At 47.6% G+C, this 26,099-nt stretch overlaps 1 protein-coding gene and 1 long non-coding RNA gene across 2 annotated transcripts; both read left to right on the forward strand.

Moving 5' to 3' along the window:
• Positions 1–15,670: 15,670 nt before the first annotated feature.
• On the forward strand, positions 15,671–18,911 carry LOC123157530 (wall-associated receptor kinase 2-like). The gene is made up of 3 exons (XM_044575822.1): positions 15,671–16,571; positions 17,136–17,297; positions 17,782–18,911. The coding sequence occupies exons 1-3, from the start codon at positions 15,671–15,673 to the stop codon at positions 18,768–18,770; spliced, it is 2,052 nt and encodes a 683-aa protein (XP_044431757.1). The 3' UTR covers positions 18,771–18,911.
• Positions 18,912–21,464: 2,553 nt separating this feature from the next.
• LOC123164488 (uncharacterized) lies at positions 21,465–22,650 on the forward strand. The gene is made up of 2 exons (XR_006482481.1): positions 21,465–22,103; positions 22,206–22,650. It is a non-coding gene; the product is annotated as an uncharacterized lncRNA (long non-coding RNA).
• The last annotated feature ends 3,449 nt before the right edge of the window (positions 22,651–26,099 follow it).

Here is a 26,099-nt window from a genome sequence, read left to right on the forward strand (position 1 = left end):
TACACTCTCCACGCCACCTCTGGCGCCCTACAGCGCCGCTGGCAGAGCTTTTGGCGGCACGCCGGCGTCGGCAGCGAGCCTCTGCCATGGTCGGCGCCGCCCAAACCACACCAGCGCGCCAGCTGCCCCTATGAACAGCTCGGTCTTATACCCGAAGCTCGTCGGCACGCACTTGTCGCCGCCACGCTGCCCTGCAGCTACAGCACGGCTGTCGCCGGCATTCTTATCCGCAGCCGCCACGGTCCAGCCTCGAGCGCCTATTTAAGGGACCCTCGAACTCGTTCAAGACCTCAGGCGACCTCCAGCCTTCCCTCTAGAGCTCCCCAAGCAATGGATTGGCCGGGAGAGGCCAACTTCCCCAACTCCGGCCAGTTCAGCCGCCGCCGAGCTCCGGTGCAATTCGTCGCAACCAGCCACTCCCCCGCCCATCCAACGCCACCACTAGCTTCCTCTTGTCCTTGCGGAGCTGCCCAGCGCCTCAGCCTCGACCAGAGACCATCGGAGCCCAAAACCCACTTCTCACCCGTAGCCCCCTCCACCGCGGAGCTCGTCGCCGGCGACTCCTCCCACCACCGTCGACCCAGCGACCACCAAGAGGACCGCCTCGGTCGGGCTGATCCATCCCTGGCCTCAGGTGCCCTCGAGGAGCCGCTGTTCATCGCCGGCGATCGCCGGAGCACCGCTCCCGTTCGGGCAGAGAAGAGGAGGGAGAGGGAGACAAGTCAAACCTGACCAGTGGGCCCCCCTGGACCCACTGTCAGTGACTCGCGCGCCCGCCCTCTCTGGTTAAGTGATAGCGCAAAATCCCGAGTATGTCTTCTCTGCTTCGAAAGCGTATTTTTCCCGAAACATTTTCTTATCTGGTTTTATTTAAAAACAGAAGTTTGACTAATCTTTGACTGGCTATAACTTTTAAAATAAAACTCCAAATGAGTTGATTCTTTTTCCTACCTTCCTCAAATTTCATCTAGTTTATTTTAAGATTTATTTCAAAAATATTTGGGACAACTTTTTATTCTGTGTTTGAAATATTTGTTATTTGAATATTTTTCTAAAATAGGAAATGGAGAGAAGAGAAAACTTTCAAAAAGTGCACCTCCCTTGCATACTCTGGAAGGCAAGCATTCTGAACTCTGGCATAATATTTTGTGTGGTGTTTTGATACGGTTACAACACCACTTTGACTTGGGGCATACGTTATTTTTATGTAACGGTAAAGTCACACACACATGAGTGCATTTTGGAAATGCTTTACTTTTGGTAATGGATGTGCTGGCATTAATGATCATCCTCGTGAGCTTCTCATGCATACCGGAAGAAAGCCGGGAGAGTCGCGGTCTTGAGTAGACACGAGCTTGTCCCTAGTTCCTCGTCGGGACGAGTGTGTCCGGTATGGCATGATGAGTTTTAATGAGCAATGAATCTGTCTGTCTATGGTAATATTTTGGTTATGCTATCATTTGGAGAATACCTGGACCTCCTGAGTCGGTCGTAGGTCGAGTCTTGTTTAGTAGCTTCCCCTACTTGTTTTGTACTACCACTTGTCCCTGCCGCGGGTAGGGTACGGTTCAGTAGGTTGTCAACCCCTTACCAAAGCACGCACCGTACAGAGAGGCCATGGTGGAAGATACCGGAGGCCTCCGATAGGCATGCCACCTGGTCCGGGGGCATGGGTGTTTTCGGTTGGGACCGAGAGGGGGGCACCCCTTAGAGCGCGCGAATATAAATTTGATCCCATGCTACGTCGAGGTTGTAGCCTCCCCACTTAGAGTTTTGCTTGGCAGGTGTCGTGGGTGATTCTAGACACCGGTAAGTTAAGCTGGTGTGTGCAGGTCAGGCGTGTTTTCAATTAAAAGGCCGTAGGCGGAATTAGTCCCGATGGGCTAAATAAATCCGTTACTCGTGGGTAAAGAGTACACCCTCTACAAAGGATATATGTATTCGGATAGCCATGTCCATGGGTAGGACTACAGTCTGAGATGAGTCTAGTGACGGTATTCGGATGGAGAACGGCTAGACTGGAGCATAGTAACGGTATTCGGATGGAGAACGGCTAGACTGGAGCATAGTAACGGTATTCGGATGGAGAACGATTAAACTAGAGCATAGTGACGGTCTTCGGATGGAGAAACGGCTATACTAGGATATTGTTTATGACCCGTGACACCTGAGGATCATGTGTATTATTGTTATCATGGACTAACCATTTACATTATTTGAATTTATTGAGTATCCCTGGGACGGTTCTACCTCCTGGATATTCACTGTGATTATTCTTATATAAGCCCTTTATGTGGCGTCGCTCAGACGCCCGATTGCGGCATGTTTGTTATCTATTCCTTATAAGCCCTTTATGTGGCATCGCTCAGACGCCCGATTGCGGCATGTTTGTTATCTATTCCTTATAAGCCCTTTATGTGGTGTCGCTCAGACGCCCGACTGCGGCATGTTTGTCATTTTATTTTTCTTTATAAGCCCTTTATGTGGTGTCGCTCAGACGCCCGACTGCGGCATGTTTGTCATTTTATTTTCTTTATAAGCCCTTTATGTGGTGTCGCTCAGACGCCCGACTGCGGCATTGTCATTTTATTTGCAACCTTTCGAGGAGTCATTTCAGACACTCGCTCAGTGCATTCCATTTTTACTCCCGTGTTGCACGTTCATATTCTCTCTGGATGCGTGCATCACAGATTTTTCGTGGCAGACATTATCATCATGATAATATTTCAGAGCATGATTACCCCTTGTTATATTATACCCGTGTTTTTAATGTTTGCGAGTACATTCAAACGTACTCACTGGCTTGTCCCTGGCTATTGTCTTGGCCAGATTTCGCGTATGGGGATAAGCATTGCGATGACAACCCCAGAACCTGCGTGTTGTCGATAGCAGCCTCGCGAAGATAGGAGTTATCCTGGTCAGCTGTTCTTGTGGGAAATGGAGTCCCATAGACACAGATGTATCGCAAACCGCTTCCGCCATCAACCACTAGAAACCAAGTGTTGTACTCCTAGGCCACAATGGTCTTGTACTACATATTTTGTACTTTGCGTGGAATCCTTGTATCAAGTTGGTGCCTCATCAGCTAACAGTAATCCTGGGGCTGGTGGGCACAAAGGCCGATTTTCTGGGAAACTAGTATCCCAAAAATCCGGTCGTGACAGACTTGGTATCAGAGCCAGGCTGACCATTGGCTAATCCTATCTTAGCCAGGTCAATAAACCTAGGTTAACCAAACCACCAGACCTTAACCTAACCCCGGCCAAGCTTCTCGCGTAAGATAGCCCCACAGTGACCCGACGCCTTTCGGCGGACGGTGCCCAACCTATCGGCCTAGCCCGTCGATCACGCGCCAGTGACTGACACCTAACCCGTCTCATTCGCAAGCATGCGAAGGAAGACTCCGTCCCCTTTTCCTATAAAAAGGGCACGCTAGCCCCAAACACAGCACAGCGCAGCACAGCCTCTTTCCCCAAACCGAGCCACGATGCCTGGCCCCATTGTCCACAATGAAACCACAGCAACCAACCTTGGAGGTTTTGTGACCGTGCTCGCAAACCTCACCCGCCGTGCCTATGCGTTAGAAGAGCCTCCTGAATATGTTGTGTACCAAGGACCCATGTACGGTGAGAGCCGTCAGTACTGGGCCACTGTGCACATCTATGGTAGGGGTCTGTCGCCAGAACGCCCCTACAGGTTCACTGGAAGGACAACTTCCTTTGAGCCACAAGCCATCCAACTGGCAGCTCGAGAAGCTACAGTTCAACTCCGGCACTTGTCGCCCAGAGTTAACTGTCGCTCGTTCTACTACTACCCCAGTCGTGACGGGTATGGTAGGCCGCCCCTGATTGCCAACGGAGACCACGAGACGGATCCTGCACTATTGCATCTGGTGCGCTATGTAAGCGCACTAGAACAGCTGTTCGATCAAGTCACCCTTGATCTAATCGCAGCTCGTGGAGAACTGGTTCGCCGAATCCCGGCGAGAAGAGAAGCGGAGCCCGACACCGACAACCCAGTCGTGTTGTTCGGACACCCGATCGGTCCCTTGAGATCTGGCCCAGCCGTCAACCAGAGTGCTTTGGTGTCCCCAGAAGCGCTTCGTCGCCTTTTGGGAACCCATTCCAACGGGATTGTGGCCAGCAACCCCCGTGATGGTCATCACCACTACCCCGACCCTGCAGCCCCTCAACCTCAACCAGCAAATCCTGACGGAGAGACCCGTGGACAAACCTCGGCATCCGCCAGGCCAGCCCACTTAGACATTAACGAAGTGGACTAAGTCGCTCGAGTAGCATCGAGCCTTAGTTTACCTCCGCTTGTAACGGTGTGACCTTGTATCGCTTTTATTTAGTGCTGTCTACTTGTGCGTCCCTATTTTTGGAGTAGTGGCTATGCATATGTACGTTAGCGTACGGTTGCATTTTTAAATTTCGGGCGTGGCTACCAAGACCAACCCCGACGGCACCCACAGTAATGCGTCACATTTGTGTGATACGTATATCTGTGGCTTTGAACCGTGAACAGGATCGACAGCCAGTCACCCTTCGCACCGATGGATAACCCAGCCCCAGTGCTATATAAAAGGCCACCTCGTGACCTTGCCAAGTACCCCTCACCTTGTGCACTACGCTCACAGCCATTTCTTCACTATGCCAACCCCCAGTATTTATCTGAGAACCCCAGACGCAACCCCGGGTAGTTTTGTTAAATTATTATGGGACTTTACCTGTAGTACCATGAGTGCCACCCATCCACCCCAGTACGAGTTTCTCAAATCGAGGATCACCCCTTCCACCTCGAGATATTGGGCAGTGGTGCACATCCCTCCCGCATACCCAAACCAAGACCCAACGGAAGTTTCCTTCGTGGGGAAATCCATGCCGACTCCGCATTTGGCCATAGAAGCTGCTGCGTACGAGGCGCTCGCTCGTCTTCAATTCGCGGTACCCTATGCCAGCGAACGAGGATATTATTATTTTCCGAGTCGTGCAGCACCCGGAGAAGTTGCATCTTTTCCCGGTGGACGAATTGAGAGAGATCCAGTACTGGCCAACCTTGCCCAGTACGTTATCGCTCAGGAGCGTTTGACTCAGCGGGTAATGGGTTATCTCCAGAGCCTTGCTGATTTAAATCCTCGGATCGCTATTGGCAGGCCACTGAGGCCTGAACAGGAAAGGCGCATTCATCGACTGGTCAACCCGCTCCCCCCGATAGAAGAGGAGTGTGCCCCAGTACCAGAGACGTTTTCTCAGGACCCTGTCTTTTTGCCGTTTTCTTTGTAAACGTTAACGCTGTGTCTATTATCCCAGTATTTATTTATGTACTATGACTCGTACGTGTTATCCAAAATTTTGTGCGACAGATCCAATTTTGGTTTCTTTTATGTGAGCAGTTTTACTGCTGTTTATTTTGACTAATTTTTCTCTCTCGGCAAATTTTTGTGATGAGATTTTCTTTCCCCCGAGTTGCTGCAGCGTATCTATCTTCACGACATAGATATTTATTCGCGCAGCACCGTAACAGCAGACTCACAACTACAACCACTTGACCTCGTGCTCTAATTGCAAATCCTCGTGCACATTTTTGCGCCTAACTGATCACACCCGAGGACACCACAGTCTCAGTCAGAGAGATTTGTGAATAATCACTCGGGCGCGAGCTGCCCCAGCACACCGACAGCAGTTGGCACTCGAAGCCGCACCTAATCCTCATGATCGCCGCCACCGCGAAGAGCTAACACTCGAGCGGCAGCATCACAACGATCATCAAGGATCATCGCACACAGGAGCACGGAGAACCCCAGCAGCACCGCCAAACCTCCACACATCAGGACCACGTACCAGTCCGGCATCGCCTCCGCCATTAGAACCTCGCCTCGAGCTCCTGCTAACGGCAATGGAGGAGAAGGAAGGAGGAGTAGAAGCAAGGCCAGGTGTGAGGAAGAAGAGAGGAGCACCACGATCGTTTTATAGCTCGAGATCGGTGTACGGTGGGCGAGGTCCACCAGCGCCACTCGTCGCTCGATCGCCGTTGTTCGGAGGCGAGTCCGCGAGCAGTGCCGACAGCGCACTGGCCCGCGAGGTGAGTGCACGCTGCCCCGGCAGCTAGCACGCCGCGCACTACCGCAGTACGGCCTAGATGCCCTACGCGCTAGGCGTCGCCGGTGGAGGAGGCGCGGGAGAGCACGCGAGAGAGAAGAGAGAGCCAGAGGTAGAAGAAGAGGCCGACAGTGGGCCCTGGGTCCACCTGTCAGCCAGAGAGAGCACTGTGCTCTCGGGTGCGACCAGCGTGTTTTAGTAATTTAGAATTTATTCTAAATTACTGTATCCATGTAGAAATATCTCATTTTTTTTCGACCGTGGATTTTTCCACACTACGCCAGTATACCACACTGTGGTTTTACACCACTTATTGCCCTCACACTGTAACCGCTTTGTTTTTGCACAGTTGAATGATTTCTTTTGGTGAGAGCAATGTTTGTTCAAAACAGCTTTTAACAAATCTCGAGGACAAGATTTTTCTTAAGGGGGGTAGTGTTGTGACACCCCAAAATTTTCACCTTGTTTTATCAATTAAAATTTTGCCAGGAAATAAAACTTTTCCATTTGTCTAGATTTACTCTTTGGATATTATGGGTTTTACCTCAAGTGGAACTTTCCAAAAGTTTTATTGGAATTATATGCCCTTTTTATAAAAACAATTCTTTATCAGTGGATTTATTTGCATAATTAATTTCCATGAACTTTAATGCCTTTAAAATGATCTTTCATAATTTTGGAGCCCCTTTTTTGCACTGCAACCTTTTGATAAATGCATTTAAAATTTTCACCAAAATTTGGGGATGTCATGTGATGTTTCCACATCACTTTTATGCAAAAATATCTTGTGGTCATTGGAGATTTGAGCTCTACATCAACTTTTCAAATCTGGTCCTGTAGGCATTTTTGCACTACAACCTATTTAAATATTCCTTTAAAAATTCTTCCAAATGTTTGGAGAGGTCAGTAGATGCATATAATTAAGTTTTATGCAAAAACCCAGTGATGATCTTTGAAAAATTTGAGTGGATCAACCTCTTTTTCATTCTGGTCCAGTTTGGTGTTTTGTACTGCAACCCTATTTTGTTTTGCTCTAGTGCCCCTGAGCTTTTTCCTACCTTTAGCCCTCCCTGCAAAACCCTTAAGACCAGGAGATTGGACCCATTGGAGGATTTTAAGTGCCTGCAATGAGCCCCTGTTCTTTCTGGCCAAAACTGTAGTTTTGCAAAACTTGTACTAGCAAGTTTCTGGTTTCTCCCAAATGACCTTACCATCACCATCTACTACTAAAGAGACCCTGATCTGGAGATTTTGGCCACTCCAAGAGTTGCCTAAATGCCCTTGGCATTCTGTCGAACACTTAGTGTGCCCAGTCAGTTTTGGGCATGTTTCCTAGTTTGCACTATGATCTTGATCCACTGACCCAGAAACCTTGTCTACTAAACTCCTGGCTATCCCTATCCTAGTCCTGTTAATTGCCAGCCTCACCCTCCCACTCTAGGCCGCCCTGGCATTTCGTCGAGCATGTCCCGTGCGTGCTCTGGGCGCGCCCAGAGCGCACGTTTTGCACGCGCGCGCACTGAGCCGCCGCATCGCACTGCCACCCTCGTCGCGTCCCGTCCCTGGCCCCTGCTCGCCCGCTGAACCGCGCACTACGCTCGCCCACTCTCCACGCCACCTCTGGCGCCCTACAGCGCCGCTGGCAGAGCTTTTGGCGGCACGCCGGCATCGGCAGCGAGCCTCTGCCATGGTCGGCGCCGCCCAAACCACACCAGCGCGCCAGCTGCCCCTATGAACAGCTCGGTCTTATCCCGAAGCTCGTCGGCACGCGCTTGTCGCCGCCACGCCGCCCTGCAGCTACAGCACGGCTGTCGCCGGCGTTCTTATCCGCAGCCGCCACGGTCCAGCCTCGAGCGCCTATTTAAGGGACCCCCGAACTCGTTCAAGACCTCAGGCGACCTCCAGCCGTCCCTCTAGAGCTCCCCAAGCAGTGAATTGGCCGGGAGAGGCCATCTTCCCCAACTCCGGCCAGTTCGGCCGCCGCCGAGCTCCGGTGCAATTTGTCGCAACCAGCCACTCCCCCGCCCATCCAACGCCACCACTAGCTTCCTCTTGTCCTTGCGGAGCTGCCCAGCGCCTCAGCCTCGACCAGAGACCACCGGAGCCCAAAACCCACTTCTCACCCGTAGCCCCCTCCGCCGCGGAGCTCGCCGCCGGCGACTCCTCCCACCACCGTCGACCCAGCGACCACCAAGAGGACCGCCTCGGTCGGGCCGATCCATCCCTGGCCTCAGGTGCCCTCGAGGAGCCGCTGTTCATTGCCGTCGATCGCCGGAGCCCCGCTCCCGTTCGAGCAGAGAAGAGGAGGGAGAGGGAGACCAGTCAAACCTGACCAGTGGGCCCCCCTGGACCCACTATCAGTGACTCGCGCGCCCGCCCTCTCTGGTTAAGTGATAGAGCAAAATCCCGAGTACGTCTTCTCTGCTTCGAAAGCGTATTTTTCCCGAAACGTTTTCTTATCTGGTTTTATTTAAAAACAGAAGTTTGACTAATCTTTGACTGGCTATAACTTTTAAAATAAAACTCCAAATGAGTTGATTCTTTTTCCTACCTTCCTCAAATTTCATCTAGTTTATTTTAAGATTTATTTCAAAAATATTTGGGACAACTTTTTGTACTGTGTTTGAAATATTTGTTATTTGAATATTTTTCTAAAATAGGAAATGGAGAGAAGAGAAAACTTTCAAAAAGTGCACCTCCCTTGCATACTCTGGAAGGCAAGCATTCTGAACTCTGGCATAATATTTTGTGTGGTGTTTTGATACGGTTACAAAACCACTTTGACTTGGGGCATACGTTATTTTTATTGAACGGTAAAGTCACACACACATGAGTGCATTTTGGAAATGCTTTACTTTTGGTAATGGATGTGCTGGCATTAATGATCATCCTCGTGAGCTTCTCATGCATACCGGAAGGAAGCCGGGAGAGTCGTGGTCTTGAGTAGACACGAGCTTGTCCCTAGTTCCTCGTCGGGACGAGTGTGTCCGGTATGGCATGATGAGTTTTGATGAGCAATGACTCTGTCTGTCTATGGTAATGATTTGGTTATGCTATCATTTGGAGAATACCTGGACCTCCTGAGTCGGTCGTAGGTCGAGTCTTGTTTAGTAGCTTCCCCTACTTGTTTTGTACTACCACTTGTCCCTGCCGCGGGTAGGGTACGGTTCAGTAGGTTGTCAACCCCTTACCAAAGCACACACCGTACAGAGAGGCCATGGTGGAAGATACCGGAGGCCTCCGGTAGGCATGCCACCTGGTCCGGGGGCATGGGTGTTTTCGGTTGGGACCGAGAGTGGGGCACCCCTTAGAGCGCGCGAATATAAATTTGATCCCATGCTACGTCGAGGTTGTAGCCTCCCCACTTAGAGTTTTGCTTGGCAGGTGTCGTGGGTGATTCCAGACACCGGTAAGTTAAGCTGGTGTGTGCAGGTCAGGCGTGTTTTCAATTAAAAGGCCGTAGGCGGAATTAGTCCCGATGGGCTAAATAAATCCGTTACTCGTGGGTAAAGAGTACACCCTCTACAGAGGATATATCTATTCGGATAGCCATGTCCATGGGTAGGACTACAGTCTGAGATGAGTCTAGTGACGGTATTCGGATGGAGAACGGCTAGACTGGAGCATAGTAACGGTATTCGGATGGAGAACGGCTAGACTGGAGCATAGTAACGGTATTCGGATGGAGAACGATTAAACTAGAGCATAGTGACGGTCTTCGGATGGAGAAACGGCTATACTAGGATATTGTTTATGACCCGTGACACCTGAGAATCATGTGTATTATTGTTATCATGGACTAACCATTTACATTATTTGAATTTATTGAGTATCCCTGGGACGGTTCTACCTCCTGGATATTCACTGTGATTATTCTTATATAAGCCCTTTATGTGGCGTCGCTCAGACGCCCGATTGCGACATGTTTGTTATCTATTCCTTATAAGCCCTTTATGTGGCGTCGCTCAGACGCCCGATTGCGTTTGTTATCTATTCCTTATAAGCCCTTTATGTGGTGTCGCTCAGACGCCCGACTGCGGCATGTTTGTCATTTTATTTTTCTTTATAAGCCCTTTATGTGGTGTCGCTCAAACGCCCGACTGCGGCATGTTTGTCATTTTATTTTCTTTATAAGCCCTTTATGTGGTGTCGCTCAGACGCCCGACTGCGGCATTGTCATTTTATTTGCAACCTTTCGAGGAGTCATTTCAGACACTCGCTCAGTGCATTCCATTTTTACTCCCGTGTTGCACGTTCATATTCTCTCTGCATGCGTGCATCACAGATTTTTTGTGGCAGACGTTATCATCATGATAATATTTCAGAGCATGATTACCCCTTGTTATATTATACCCGTGTTTTTAATGTTTGCGAGTACATTCAAACGTACTCACTGGCTTGTCCCTGGCTATTGTCTTGGCCAGATTTCGCGTATGGGGATAAGCATTGCGATGACAGCCCCGGAACTTGCGTGTTGTCGATAGCAGCCTCGCGAAGATAGGAGTTATCCTGGTCAGCTGTTCTTGTGGAAAATGGAGTCCCATAGACACAGATGTATCGCAAACCGCTTCCGCCATCAACCACTAGAAACCAAGTGTTGTACTCCTAGGCCACAATGGTCTTGTACTACATATTTTGTACTTTGCTTGGAATCCTTGTATCAAGTTGGTGCCTCATCAGCTAACAGTAATCCTGGGGCTGGTGGGCACAAAGGCCGTTTTTCTAGGAAATTATTATCCCAAAAATCCGGTCGTGACAAATTGTCTATTGTTCATGCTATAATTGTGTTATCCGGAAATCGTAATACATGTGTGAATACATAGACCACAACGTGTCCCTAGTAAGCCTCTAGTTGACTAGCTCGTTGATCAACAGATAGTCATGGTTTCCTGACTATGGACATTGGATGTCATTGATAACGGGATCACATCATTAGGAGAATGATGTGATGGACAAGACCCAATCCTAAGCATAGCGCAAAGATCGTGTAGTTCGTTTGCTAGAGCTTTTCCAATGTCAAGTATCTTGTCCTTAGACCATGAGATCGTGCAACTCCCGGATGCCGTAGGAGTGCTTTGGGTGTGCCAAACGTCACAACGTAACTGGGTGACTATAAAGGTGCACTAAGGGTATCTCCGAAAGTGTCTGTTGGGTTGGCACGGATCGAGACTGGGATTTGTCACTCCGTGTGACGGAGAGGTATCTCTGGGCCCACTCGGTAATGCATCATCATAATGAGCTCAATGTGACTAAGGAGTTAGTCACGGGATCATGCATTACGGTACGAGTAAAGAGACTTTCCGGTAACGAGATTGAACAAGGTATTGGGATACCGACGATCGAATCTCGGGCAAGTAACATACCGATTGACAAAGGGAATTGTATACGGGATTGATTGAATCCTCGACATCGTGGTTCATCCGATGAGATCATCGTGGAACATGTGGGAGCCAACATGGGTATCCAGATCCCGCTGTTGGTTATTGACCGGAGAGGCGTCTCGGTCATGTCTACATGTCTCCCGAACCCGTAGGGTCTACACACTTAAGGTTCGGTGACGCTAGGGTTGTAGAGATATGAGTATGCGGAAACTCGAAAGTTGTTCGGAGTCCCGGATGAGATCCCGGATGTCACGAGGAGTTCCGGAATGGTCCGGAGGTGAAGAATTATATATAGGAAGTCCAGTTTCGGCCACCGGGAAAGTTTCGGGGGTTATCGGTATTGTACCGGGACCATCGGAAGGGTCCCGGGGGTCCACCGGGTGGGGCCACCTGTCCCGGAGGGCCCCATGGGCTGAAGTGGGAAGGGAACCAGCCCTTAGTGGGCTGGGGCGCCCCCCATGGGCCTCCCCCCTGCGCCTAGGGTTGGAAACCCTAGGGTGGGGGGGCGCCCCACTTGACTTGGGGGGGAAGCCACCCCCCCTTCCCCTTGGCCGCCGCCCCCCCCATGTAGATGGGTCTTGGCCGGCGCCCCCCCTCCCAGGGGGCCTATATAAAGGGGGGAGGGAGGGCAGCAACATTACAGCCTTGGGCGCCTCCCTCCTCCCCTGCTACACCTCTCCCTCTCGCAGAAGCTCGGCGAAGCCCTGCCGAGATCCCGCTACATCCACCACCACGCCGTCGTGCTGCTGGATCTCCATCAACCTCTCCTTCCCCCTTGCTGGATCAAGAAGGAGGAGACGTCGCTGCACCGTACGTGTGTTGAACGCGGAGGTGCCGTCCGTTCGGCACTCGGTCATCGGTGATTTGGATCACGGCGAGTACGACTCCATCACCCACGTTCATTGGAACGCTTCCGCTCGCGATCTACAAGGGTATGTAGATGCACTCCCTTCCCCTCGTTGCTAGTATACTCCATAGATGGATCTTGGTGATACGTAGGAAATTTTAAAATTCTGCTACGATCCCCAACAATTGCATCTACATTCCTACCCTGTAGTATTGTCAGGATCACGCGAACTGTCATCTGGGGCCGCCACCCAGTCATTCATGTCCCGAGCCACCACCAACCCTCTGCCTCACAAGGCACCAACTATGGAGGGAAGATCCGAAGGCACCTCCTTCCACTTCTGACCAAACATCAGCCACTGGACCAGAGTCAAACGCCTCCACCGCGGGCGTGCATCCCATGCAACCGCCAAGCCACTGACATCACCGCGCCATAGCAACCCACGGCCCTACCGACGGCCACACTGGGTCGCCGCCACCACCCGACGCTGCTAGTCGACGTCCAGCCACCGGATCTGACTAGAGATGGCCAAGCACACAACCACCATCGGCCACATGCCGCCAATCCGACGCCAAATCCCACCGGTACCATCCTGCTTGCGCCACCTCCACCCCACCACCTCCACCATCGCGCACAGCCACAATGCCCTGGCACCATCGGCCCGTAGCAGACGTAACGACCACTGCCAAGCAGAGGCGCCGCCCCAACAAAGGCCAGACCCGCCCGGAAAGAGCCCCGCACGCCCGGACCTCCGCGCTGCCCCGCACCTCACGACCAAGTCGCCGCCCATACGGCACTGCAGCACGCCGCCGAACGAGCAGCACAAGCTCACTCACCCGTGCCAGCATGCGCACACAGCCGCATCGCGCATTCCCCCGCCAAGTAGAGCTGCCTGCAATGCCCCAGCCTGAGCGAGAACCCCCCGGTCGCCATCGAGCAGGCTTTGCTAGGCGATGGCCTATGGCGGCGGGGGAGGGTTGGCTCCCGTGACGCCTGTAGGAGGTCTAAACATCTGAATGTAAAAAATATTAATAAATCCTGAACGTTCAGATTTTAAGCATGGCAATCCGAACGTTTTTCATGACAACTTTAGTTCACGCGAGGTAGGCAAACATGGCAATTTTCAGATAAAAAACGAAATATGATAAAGTTGCATGTTCTAACAACTAAAGTTACCACCTCGCGTCAACTAAAATTGCCATGAAAAGATGTTCGGGATGACATGCTTAAAATCCAAACTTTTGGGATTTATCGGCGTCCGAAAGATTGGCAAGTGGATGGGCACATCCTTTTTCTTTACAAAATAGTGGAAGCACATCCTTAAATGTGGAAGATTCCAAGGAAGGAGACCCATCGAGCTTCTTCTCCGGTCGCGGGCGGTTGTTGGACCTCACCAGCAGTTCCGCGTACGGGAGTCGTCCCGCACGTCGTGCCCCCTCTTCTTTTTGAACTTTCTTTTAGCATGGTCTGCACCTACACCGTGCGCCGTGTTTGTCTTTGTTGACTAGCTAGCATGAGCAACACTGTTCAACACCATCGCAGGTGTTCAGACTGCGGCTTTGCCCGGGGCCTGGGACGATCCTAGTTTGTGTTCAGACTGCTTGAAATACATTAGTTTCTCCATCGATGTCAATTCGATGTTACATTAGTTTGTGGGTAGTAAGTGGCATTTGGCCGCAAAATACTACCCGGTCATGTAGTTGGTGCTAGTGCTAAAGAAATTTAGCAAGACCTTTTGAGATGGTTGGTGGACATGTATGTAGTGGGTGCTAAAGATGATGTTCCAAGTCATGATTAAGCATATAGCCTAAAAGAAAGTCATGATTAAGCATGGATTTGCTTGTCCTCGTCCCATCCGACTCGTCTAACGCGCTCTCTATTCTTTCCGGTGATTCTCTTTCCTGGGCGGCATATGGTCATTTAGTTATAAAGATTAAGACCCTCGTGAAAGGGAGAAAATTTGTTTCATAGAAAATTGAAAGAGAACAAAATTAAATAGGGTCAAGTTGGTGGTTTACACACGAACTAAAAGTCTAGCATGGTTGTATGGACGCACATAGGTCCTCTTTGTATCGAGGAATTGTTGCATAGAGTTTATCCGACGGGAGGCCAGGATACCCAACCCACCCATATCCTTGGACAGACAGATGTCGGCCCACATCACCACGTGGTACTTCTGTCGATTGTTCATCGCCCGCTAGAAGAACCGGGACAGGTCTTTATCGAATGAACTATTCACTCTCTCCAGCAAAATGTACATCCCATCATATACATGGGGATACTGGAGAGATTAGAGTCAATCAAGATTCAAGACAGTCTTACTTTCCTTGGAAGTAAACCACTCACACCACGGTTCAGCCCGCGCGGCGACCTTTCCCATGAGAGGGTCAAACGCACTAAGAAGAAACTTCGAGTCAGAGAGCAGTATCCTCAAATACTCTATGGGAAGGTGGCCAGCCCGCAATTCAGGTTGTTCGCGATCCGTTGCTGCTCGGCCTCGGAGTATCCCAGAACAATCACCTCGCTCTTACCAAAATTATTTTTTAGCCCCGACATTTCTTCGAAACACAAGAGAAGCAACTGCAAGTTGACGATGTCTAGATCCGAACCCTCTACCATAATCATGGTATCATTCGCATACTGCTGGTGAGTGACCCAACCCCCAGGGATAATGTGAGCCACCACCCCTCGTAGGTGGCCGGCGGCCCTCGCCTTATCAAGGATGGTCGCAAGGGCGTCCACTGGCAGGTAGAAACAAAGGCAAAAGATTCACCTCATCCATTAGTTAAGGAGTCTAGAGTTGCTTTTACAAAAGCCACAAGAAGATTACATGGCCACTCTACTCTCCCGGTATAATGCAGCCCAAATGTTTTGCGCCCACAATGACCTAAAACTTGGCCTCGCTTTGAATGTTTGATTGATTGTAGGATTGACTGGTGGATAGACTTGTGGCGGAAGACCCTAACATTTCTCTCACATCAAATGGTCCAACAAGTCAGCATGGTAGGGGAGGCCAACACTTTTCGGTTCGGCTTATTGGTGCTGGACATGTTGATCCACCAATCCTTAATAGAGAGCTCATCAATTAATGATGAAGTGTTGAAGTAGTCGAGGTTGAGCACCTCTTCATCATTTCCCATAGTCCAACCAACAGATTTGATGGTCTGTTTGCGAAGCGGACAAAGGCCACGGTTTGGCCATCCTTTTTTTCAACCTCTCTGCCGTCCAGATACAATTTTAAATTGCAACCAAGCGAAGAATTAACTATTCACCATCGACGGTTCCAATATAAAGCAGCTAGTGAGCTATGTTGCACAGGCATCAGCTGGTACAATATATCAATGCCGACGGCATTCTTGCTGACCGCCCTGCTACTGGCGGCAGCGGCAGCGACCAACGAGGCGGCAGGGAGCCTCGTCGTAACCCATGGCTGCGCGACGAGCTGCGGCGGCGTGGACATCCCCTACCCTTTCGGCATCGGCGGCGGCTGCTTCCGCAAGGGCTTCGAGATCGAGTGCGTCAACAGCAGCCGCGCTGTGCTCGCCGGCACGTCCATCCAGGTGATGCACCTGTCGTCGGACCCGGCCGAGTCGCTGGTGATGCTCCCCATTGGATGGATGTGCTTTAACGCCTCCAGCCCCAGCGAAGCCTCGGGTTTCAGCTACGCCGAGACGGAGATGAACAAGGACGGCGTGTACCGCATCTCCAACACACACAACATGCTCGTCGTCCTCGGCTGCAACACCTTCGCCTACACGGGCAGCGGGAAGACGCAGGGCGGCACCGATGCCTACACCTACTACACGGGCTGCATGTCCTTCTGCAACAACTCGGCCAGCGCACAGGACGGCCTCTGCGCCGGCGTTGGGTGCTGCCGCCTCGACATCCCGCCGGGCCTCACCGGCAACTACTTCAAGTTCCGTACCTACGACCACTCCACCATGATGGACTACAGCCCCTGCGACTACGCATTCCTCGTCGACAGGAACAACTACACCTTCCGACGGTCCGACCTCCTCATGGACACCAACCGGACCTCGCCGGTCTGGCTGGACTGGGCCATCCGCGGCAACGGCTCCGCTTCTGGCGACGTGTTCTCATGCACACAGGCGGCCAAGACGGGTCAGTCCGCATGCGTCAGCGCGCACAGCGACTGCGTGGATTCCACCAATGGGCCTGGCTACAACTGCAAGTGCTCCAAAGGCTACGAGGGCAACGCCTACCTTGCCGACGGATGCACCAGTAAGTAGTACTTTCTGTGAGATTCTATGAAATTCGTTGAATTTCAGTAATCTCAGTAGTCCCTGAAATATTTACCTTTCCACCAAATTATTTCAGTAGTATACAGGAATTCAAATATTTTCCATTTTAAAAAAATATTTAATTGAATCCAATAGAGTAGTTCGGCCCTCTGAACGAAATGCAAACCGAAATTGATTTCGGTTGCTTGCTGGATTTTTTTCTAAAACTGAAAGAGAAAACCAGTAGTACTGCTCGTACTAGTACGTTTTAGTTGTACACACACTGTTTTATACCGTGTTAGCATGGTGACATTTTTCACTTAGCATTTAGTAACTTTGACTGCCAATCGTTGTATGAAATATGTACGGACAAATCAAATATGAAACTAGTAATTTGATGGTATAGTTTCCAGCCAATACATATGAAGATCATTTTTCTTGTTAATCAGTACTCAAAATAGAAGTCTGACTGCATGTTTTTTAAGACATCGTTGTTATTAGAAATATGGTTTAAGGAGGTCGATCGATGCCCTAATGATTATTTTTGTGAATTTGTGCAACACAGATATAGATGAATGTGCACATCCAGCAAAGTATCATTGCTACGGTGTCTGCAAGGACACTCAAGGATCTTACCAATGCACCTGTCATCCAGGTTATGAGAGCGATGACCCAAGAACTGGACCCTGCGCTCCAAAGTTCCCACTTGCTGCACAGATTTCCATAGGTAACCTCAGGCAAACAACTTTGAATGTTTTGATTTTGCTAATTATCAGTTTCGCAATTATTTAATTTTTGTATGTTCACTTAAAGTAGACAACACAAATTAAGCAATCTTTCTATGTAGCTCTTTTTATATGTACTTTGTTATAGTCTAGTCCCTCCTGGAGTTAGCTAGCTAGCTGAATGAGTGGGTCGATGTGAGGGGAGTGATGAATATTGTTTGAGACCTACAAGTGACCTGACTTAAAAAAGTTTCAGTCAACTGATGAACAAACAAGTCCCCACCAAGGGGCACAATCTTATATCATGTAGGATCTAGGACGCGGGTACATTCAATTTCAGTATCTTACTTTTCTTTAAGTTAAAATATATGCAGTTATTCAAAGCAATGCGGAAACTTAAAATGAACTTACTGAATTTGTTAGCAGAATAATAATTAGGATATTTTTCATTAAATTATTTAGGTTTGCTTCTTTGTCCATATATAGGTGTAATAGGCGGTACACTTGTCATCGCATTAGTGGCATTCATCATTATTATTCGAAAAGAGAAGCGGAAGACCAGGGAGTTTTATGAGAAAAATGGTGGTCTTACCTTGGAGAAAGCTAAAGTTATAAAGCTTTTCAAAAAGGAGGAGCTCAAGCCAATTTTAAGAAGTAGCAATTTAATTGGAAAAGGTGGCTTTGGTGAAGTTTACAAGGGGGTTGTTGATAACATACTAGTTGCAGTAAAGAAACCAATTAGCGGTAATGTGCTGGAGAACAAGCAATTTGCAAATGAAGTCATCATACAGTCTCAAGTCATCCACAAGAACATCGTTAAGCTTATAGGTTGTTGCCTAGAAGTGGATACCCCCATGCTAGTGTACGAGTTCATTTCCAAAGGAAGCTTGCATGACATTCTTCATGAGTCCGAGAAGAGGGAGCCACTCAACTTGGATGTGCGTCTAAGCATTATTGTGGAATCGGCACATGGTCTAGCTTATATGCATTCCCAAGCCCATACCAAAATCCTGCACGGTGATGTTAAACCAGCAAATATACTTTTGGATGACAACTTTGTGCCAAAGATCTCAGACTTTGGCATATCGAGGTTGATTGCAGTAGATAAGGAACACACTGCAAATGTCATTGGTGACATGACTTATATGGATCCAGTATACCTACAAACAGGCCGACTGACTGAAAAAAGTGATGTCTACAGTTTTGGGGTTGTCATCTTAGAGGTCATTAGCAGGAAGAAGGCCACTCATTCCGACAATAACAACTTAGTGACGAGTTTCCTTGAGTGTCATAAAGAAGGGAAGAAAGCAACTGAGTTGTTTGATAAGGAAATTGCCATAGCAGGAGATTTGGAGCTTCTTGACACTCTGGCCGGTATTGCTGTGGAATGTCTTAACCTTGATGTGGATCAAAGACCATCAATGACAAATGTCGTGGCACGTCTTCTCACATTGAATAGATCCCGTGTGTTGTAACTGGTTTCTGAGGTTGAGTTTTAACATGTATGGAAATTTATCATGCATCACACTTCTTCCCATTCCAAAGTCAACGTGCATCTCCCAGTAAGATAGGCAACTATCAAGGCGTGAATTTTCTGTATTTGTTGTTGTGAGTAGCAGAGGAGGCCATCCTTAGTTCTTGAAATTTTGTATGACTGTAGCAAGTAACTATGTGGTTTATGTGACCAAATTTATGGAATAACTAATTAAATTCCCGCGTGCTACTATTGTGATTTGCTCTTGCTCCTGAAAACCTCAACGTGCTTGCCATGAAACCGTACATTCCATGACAATATTAAGGGTGTTCATAAGAACTCAAAATTTCACTAAAATGTGCTCAAGTATACAATTCTTGTTCTTCACAATGTTTTTTCAGTTTCAGGGGTTCCCATAGAAAAGACGTGTCAACAGTGAATTAATGATACCTACACTACTCGGAAGGCTCCAAGGCTCTATACAAAATAAGTGGTTTTAGTTCAAATTTGCCAAATTTGAACTAAAACCATGACATTATTTTTGGGACGGAGGGAGTATGTACTTAGTTCGTGGATGTAGCCTTTTTTTTGCTTGCTGGCCCTGGCAAATGGAAACAGATAATTCCAACAAGCAACAAATGAGTATGGTTAAAAAAATGGACGTGTGATCTGGAAAAATCAAATTGCCACGTTAAACTTTAAAACTGCCATCATTTAGATAAAAAATGCCGTGTACAAAAAAATAGACATTTTCTTATGAAAAAAACATAGGAACATAAATTCATAAATGCCATGCTCTGAAATATGAAGATTGCCCTGCTACTTTATAAAATTTCCATTTCTCTGATTTATAAATTTACGTGATAAATAAAAATGCCATGCCAATAAAAATGGAAATGACACCCTCTTAATAATAAAACTGTCAGCCATAATAAAAATTCCATGCTCTCAATAATAAAACTACCATCCTGTTTATAATAAAACTGGCATGCTCCTAATAATAAAATGTCATGCAATTAATAACAAAAATGAGATGCTCTTGATCATAAAACTTCCATCCTCTTGATAATAAAAGTGACATGTTACTAATTATTGAAACGACATACTCTTAATAAAACAAATGCCATGTGAGAAAGTAAAAAAAAAACAATTCCAAAAAAAGTCATGAATACGTGATAAAATTTCCCAAAAACTTGCCATGGGGGCATTCCGAAAAGACCTAGAACACTTTTTTTGGAACGAAGACGCCAAAGGCGTCCGGCTTTAAATTAATAAAGCCAACAGGGCCAAAGACCTAGAACTTGCAATGCTACCTATAACAAAAATACACATGGCAAGTTTGAAATCTTCCCCTCTAAAAAATATGGATTTTTTATTTTAAAAATACGAAAAATTGCCATTTTAGGAAAAAAAAATCAAATGAGCGTAAATGTATTTGAATACATAAATGTATTTGAGTGCATGTGTTCACAGACCCCGTTTCAGCCCAAGTGGTGAGTGTGCACCGCGTTGGTGTATCATTTCCGCAAAGTTTTAGCTCTCCCGAATAATGACACGTTCGGAAGGAAACCCGCCACCTTCACGGCTGCACGTAATTACGGAGTAGTAGCATTTTGCTTGGACCTGTATTTTTTTTTTTGGTGATGAATAACTTGGACCTGTAATGTAGTAATCTCTAACGTTCTGGGTCCTGTACTCTGGCTTCATTTTGGTTAATGTTTTTTGATCTTTTAAAAAGACAAATTTGGCGTGTGACAATCAATGTGATTCACCGTGCTGCCAGCGGGCACCTAGTACGTGATGTAGGCCGCGGTGCACAGGTCGCCCCGAGAGAGAGCAGCACACACTCGATCAGAGCCGGGCGGTCAGGCGCGTTCACACCGCCACACTGCGCGCAAGTGGTGAGGCAGGCTCATTTACATCAGACGGACAGGAGTAAGTGCACCTCCACTAGCTACATGCTCATGCTCTCGTACTAAAGAGAGCGGGAAACAGAGTGAGCTCGGCCGACCCAAGAGGCGACCCCGTGCGAGACCTTGGCGTTGACCGGAGGTCTCCGGTCTCCGGTGCGCGCCGTCGTCTCCCCGGCGGCGAGCTCTGGTTGCGATCTGAGGTCCGTTGTGCCTTGTGCGTCTGGTTTCACATCCACTTTTGTTTCTTCCAAGTGTGTTCTGTGTTTCGTCTGGTCGCGACTCGCTTCGCGGTTTCGATCTGTTTTCAGCGCGCACGGAAACAAGTTTGGATCTGACAGTGTCCTCGCGCGCAGTTCAGTGTGTGTATCCTTTCTATTGTGCTAGTTGGATCTTCTTCCGTTTGTTCGGTTGGTCTGTTTAAGATTGGATGGATGCTGCATGGTTAGATTATTTTCTACTGTATATATAAGCGGCATGATGGGAGTATTTCATCATGCGGCCATTCATGAGCACCCACAACCTAGATTATGTTGTTGTTGTTGAGAAACACCCATAAACATAGATTGCTCTCAGCATTTCAGCTTAAGTACTGCACCCTTTTTTGCTGCTTTGTCAACAAAAAATGAGGCGGGGGGGGGGACCCCTTTCTTTAAATAACAAACTGTACTTTTTTTCAGTGAAAATTTCAGCATACCTTTTTTGTTAGACAAAAAATTCAGCATACGTTTTTTTTTTCGAGAATAAAAAAATTCAGCATACGCATTGTATGGAGAGAAGAGAATAGTTTGCTCGAGCAGGAGGAGGGAGCGGGCCGTTCGCAGCCCACCTAAACTCGTACGTGGGAGCCCATGGATCAGTATCTTAGTTTTGTACTGATATGCGAATGGGCGGGCCCATAGTACGCTCGGCCTTCCACACCCAGGCCCGAGCCTTCAACCAGCTGCCGACCCGCCGGAGCAGATAGGGTCGTCTCCGGCGCCGACGTCCCCCCCTGCCCCCCCTCCCACACACCGGCATCAGCCCGACCTGCTCTCTCTCCCTCCGTGATGCTCCACCGTGTAAGCTCGGCCTGCCTGCCTCCAGGAGCTCGCGTCGATGCCCGCCGCCACGAGCCCGGCTCCAGGGGCTCCAAGAGAGATCACGGCAGGGTTCCCTCCCCGCCGACGGAGCTCCTTCTTTCACCGGAGCTCCCTTACCCGCCGGATCCGACCCCCTCCAGACCAACTCCGGCCTCGACCGGCTCTGCTCCGGGCAGCGACGTCGTGCAAGCAGCGCAGATGGCGATGGGGTGGCGTTCCGTGCAGCACCTTCACCGTGCGAATCGGCGTGACACTTGACATCTTTGCAATTAGCTGCTTGTGCCGCACATTTGAGCTGACCATCTAGACGATGACTTCCGAGGATGTTACTTCCATTTTGCGGTTAGTCCTCGTTCCTGCCTTGCAATCATATAGACACAGAGAGGATAGCGTGCATTGTAGATTTGCAGCTTGTAATTTTCAACAGTAGCAGTGCACTTGCAGGTTTGCTTCAGGGATGTATGGTCAGGGAAACAAGCATATATGCTTGGCACACTGATGTCTGAAGAAATTAACATGGGATGTTCAGATATATTGTTGAGGAATTAGGTAGTGTGCTACCAAGGAACTGTATGTGTCGTGTATGATTAGCAATTGTGCAATAATATAGATACAGAGAAGAACCAGCAATTAAAGATTGATTTCCATCAAAGGCTCGTGTGCATTTCAGATTTGCAGGTTGTAGTATTCAACAGTAGTAATGCACTTGCAGATGTGCTTCATGGATGTATGGGTAGGGAGACAATGATGCATATATGCCTGACACACTAATGCCTGAAGAAATTAGTGCAATGCTCAGACATATTTGTTGAAGAATTAGGTTGTGTGCTACCGGGTAATTCTGTAATTGTATGTTCCTTGTATGATTATTAGGCGTTGTGCAACTTAACAATGGGTAACTACTAAACTTTGCAGTGCAATTTTACAATGAATAACTTCTAAAGTTTATAGTGGTAGTCTTGCCTAGGCAGACCATGTAGTATTGTAGTGAAATATGTGCTAATTAAACATGACACATATAAATCTAGTGGTATTTTGGAAATTGTTTTGTTGCCCATATCTACCGCAAAACAGTAGGAAATAACACAATATCAGCTAATCAGAACACAATAATAGTCCAGGGGTATTAAAGACTTCCCATCAGACAATTCAGACCATGAGCCCAAACGACAGAAAAAGAAAAGAATGACTGCATTTGTTTAGCGACTTTTTTTCACCGCTATTCAGCGGGCAGTTAAGCTTAAGCCGTCTCCTCCAGCCGAAAAGAACCAGGCCTTAATATGGCTGGTGGACATGTAGTTGGCAGCAGAAGTCCGAAATGCCCATGTTTGCTCGATGATGTTTGAGTCCTGATTAAGCAGGGTTTATTAGGTTTTACGTATAGCACAAATCATATATTTGGCACATGTTTTTAATGGAAATTAACTTTTTTATTATGAAGTGAAATGATGCATTGAACAATGTTTTAATGTAGGAAATATCATTTAAAGATGATACAAAATTATCTAAAGATGATTATATACAACCAAGCTGTGTTACTACACACATTAAGAAATTGTTCGTAGACACTGGAGCAGATCAGAGAACAAGAGATTGCACACTTTGAAGAAATTGTTATCACACAAAATTGACCAAAATGTGGGATCCTGCCGGCATAAGCGGGCCTCCCAAGCTCAGTGCTTGATGATTACTTTGGCGTCTACTACATGTTGCTTTGTTCTTTGGTTTGCTAGCATTTTGTGTGCAAGTTCCATATTCCCATATATGGTTCCATATAAAGCAGTGACTTATGTTGCACAGGCAATGCCAACGGCATTCTTGCTGCCGGCGGTGCTCCTGGCGGCAGCGGCAGCGGCAGCCACAAATAAGTTGCACTATCATTATTAACTTTGCATCTTTTGGCTTCATTATTATGAATATGTGTATCACTACGATCGAGATCCAACAAACCATTTTCGTTGGTGTGTATGACCATAGAAGGGTTTTTATTCATGTAAACAGAACAACAATTGTTCTCTAACTTAAATGAATAACCGTATTGCAATAAACATATCAAATCATATTCATGCTCAACGCAAACACCAAATAACACTTATTTAGTTTCAACACTAATCCCGAAAGTATAGGGAGTGTGCGATGATGATCACATCAATCTTGGAACTACTTTCAACACACATCGTCACCTCGCCTTTTACTAGTCTCTGTTTATTCTGCAACTCTCGTTTTTGAGTTACTACTCTTTAGCAACTGAACGAGTATCAAATACTGAGGGGTTGCTATAAACACTAGTAAGTACACATCAATAACATGTATATCCAATATACCTTTGTTCACTTTGCCATCCTTCTTATCCATCAAATACTTGGGGCAGTTTCGCCTCCAGTGACCAGTCCCTTTGCAGTAGAAGCACTTAGTCTCAGGCTTAGGTAAAGACTTGGGCTTCTTCACTTGAGTAGCAACTTGCTTGCCGTTCTTTTTGAAGTTCCCCTTCTTCCCTTTGCCCTTTTCTTGAAACTAGTGGTCTCGTCAACCATCAACACTTGATGTTTTTCTTGATTTCTACCTTCGTCGGTTTCAGCATCACGAAGAGCTCAGGAATTACTTTCGTCATCCCTTGCATACTATAGTTCATCACGAAGTTCTACTAACTTGGTGATGGTGACTAGAGAATTCTGTCAATCACTATTTTATCTGGAAGATAAACTCCCACTTGATTCAAGCGATTGTAGTACCCAGACAATCTGAGCACATGCTCACTAGTTGAGCGATTCTCCTCCATCTTTTAGCTATAGAACTTGTTGGAGACTTCATATCTCTCAACTCGGGTATTTGCTTGAAATATTAACTTCAACTCCTGGAACATCTCATATGGTCCATGACGTTCAAAACGTCTTTGAAGTCCCGATTCTAAGCCATTAAGCATGGTGCACTAAACTATCAAGTAGTCATCATATTGAGCTAGCCAAACGTTCATAACGTCTGCATCTGCTCCTGCAATAGGTCTGTCACCTAGCGGTGCATCAAGGACATAATTTTTCTGTGCAACAATGAGGATAATCCTCAGATCACGGATCCAATCCGCATCTTTGCTACTAACATCTTTCAACATAATTTTTCTCTAGGAACATATCAAAAATAAACACAGGGAAGCAACAACGCGAGCTATTGATCTACAACATAATTTGCAAAATACTATCAGGACTAAGTTCATGATAAATTTAAGTTCAATTAATCATATTACTTAAGAACTCCCACTTAGATAGACATCCCTCTAATCCTCTAAGTGATCACGTGATCCATATCAACTAAACCATGTCCGATCATCACGTGAGATGGAGTAGTTTCAATGGTGAACATCACTATGTTGATCATATCTACTATATGATTCACGCTCGACCTTTCGGTCTCCGTGTTCCGAGGCCATATCTGTTATATGCTAGGCTCGTCAAGTTTAACCTGAGTATTCCGCGTATGCAACTGTTTTGCACCCGTTGTATTTGAACGTAGAGCCTATCACACCCGATTAACACGTGGTGTCTCAGCACGAAGAACTTTTGCAACGGTGCATACTCAGGGAGAACACTTTTATCTTGAAATTTTAGTGAGAGATCATCTTATAATGCTACCGTCAATCAAAGCAAGATAAGATGCATAAAGGATTAACATCACATGCAATCAATATAACTGATATGATATGGCCATCATCATCTTGTGCTTGTGATCTCCATCTCCGAAGCACCGTGCTTGTGATCTCCATCTCTGAAGCACCGTCATGATCACCATCGTCACCGGCGCGACACCTTGATCTCCATCGTAGCATCGTTGTCGTCTCGCCAACTTATTGCTTTTACGACTATCGCTACCGCTTAGTGATAAAGTAAAACTATTACATGGCAATTGCATCTCATACAATAAAGCGACAACCATATGGCTCCTGCCAGTTGCCGATAACTCGGTTACAAAACATGATCATCTCATACAACACATTATATCACATCATGTCTTGACCATATCACATCACAACATGCCCTGCAAAAACAAGTTAGACGTCCTCTACTTTGTTGTTGCATATTTTACGTGGCTGCTACGGGCTTAGCAAGAACCGTTTTTACCTACGCATCAAAACCACAACGATAGTTTGTCAAGTTGGTGCTGTTTTAACCTTCGCAAGGACCGGGCGTAGCCACACTCGGTTCAACTAAAGTGAGAGAGACAGACACCCGCCGGTCACCTTTAAGCAACGAGTGCTCGCAACGGTGAAACCAGTCTCGCGTAAGCGTACGCGTAATGTCGGTCCGGGCCGCTTCATCTCACAATACCGCTGAACCAAAGTATGAC

Source organism: Triticum aestivum, chromosome 1D, assembly GCF_018294505.1.
Source record: "Triticum aestivum cultivar Chinese Spring chromosome 1D, IWGSC CS RefSeq v2.1, whole genome shotgun sequence".
NCBI lineage: Eukaryota > Viridiplantae > Streptophyta > Magnoliopsida > Poales > Poaceae > Triticum > Triticum aestivum.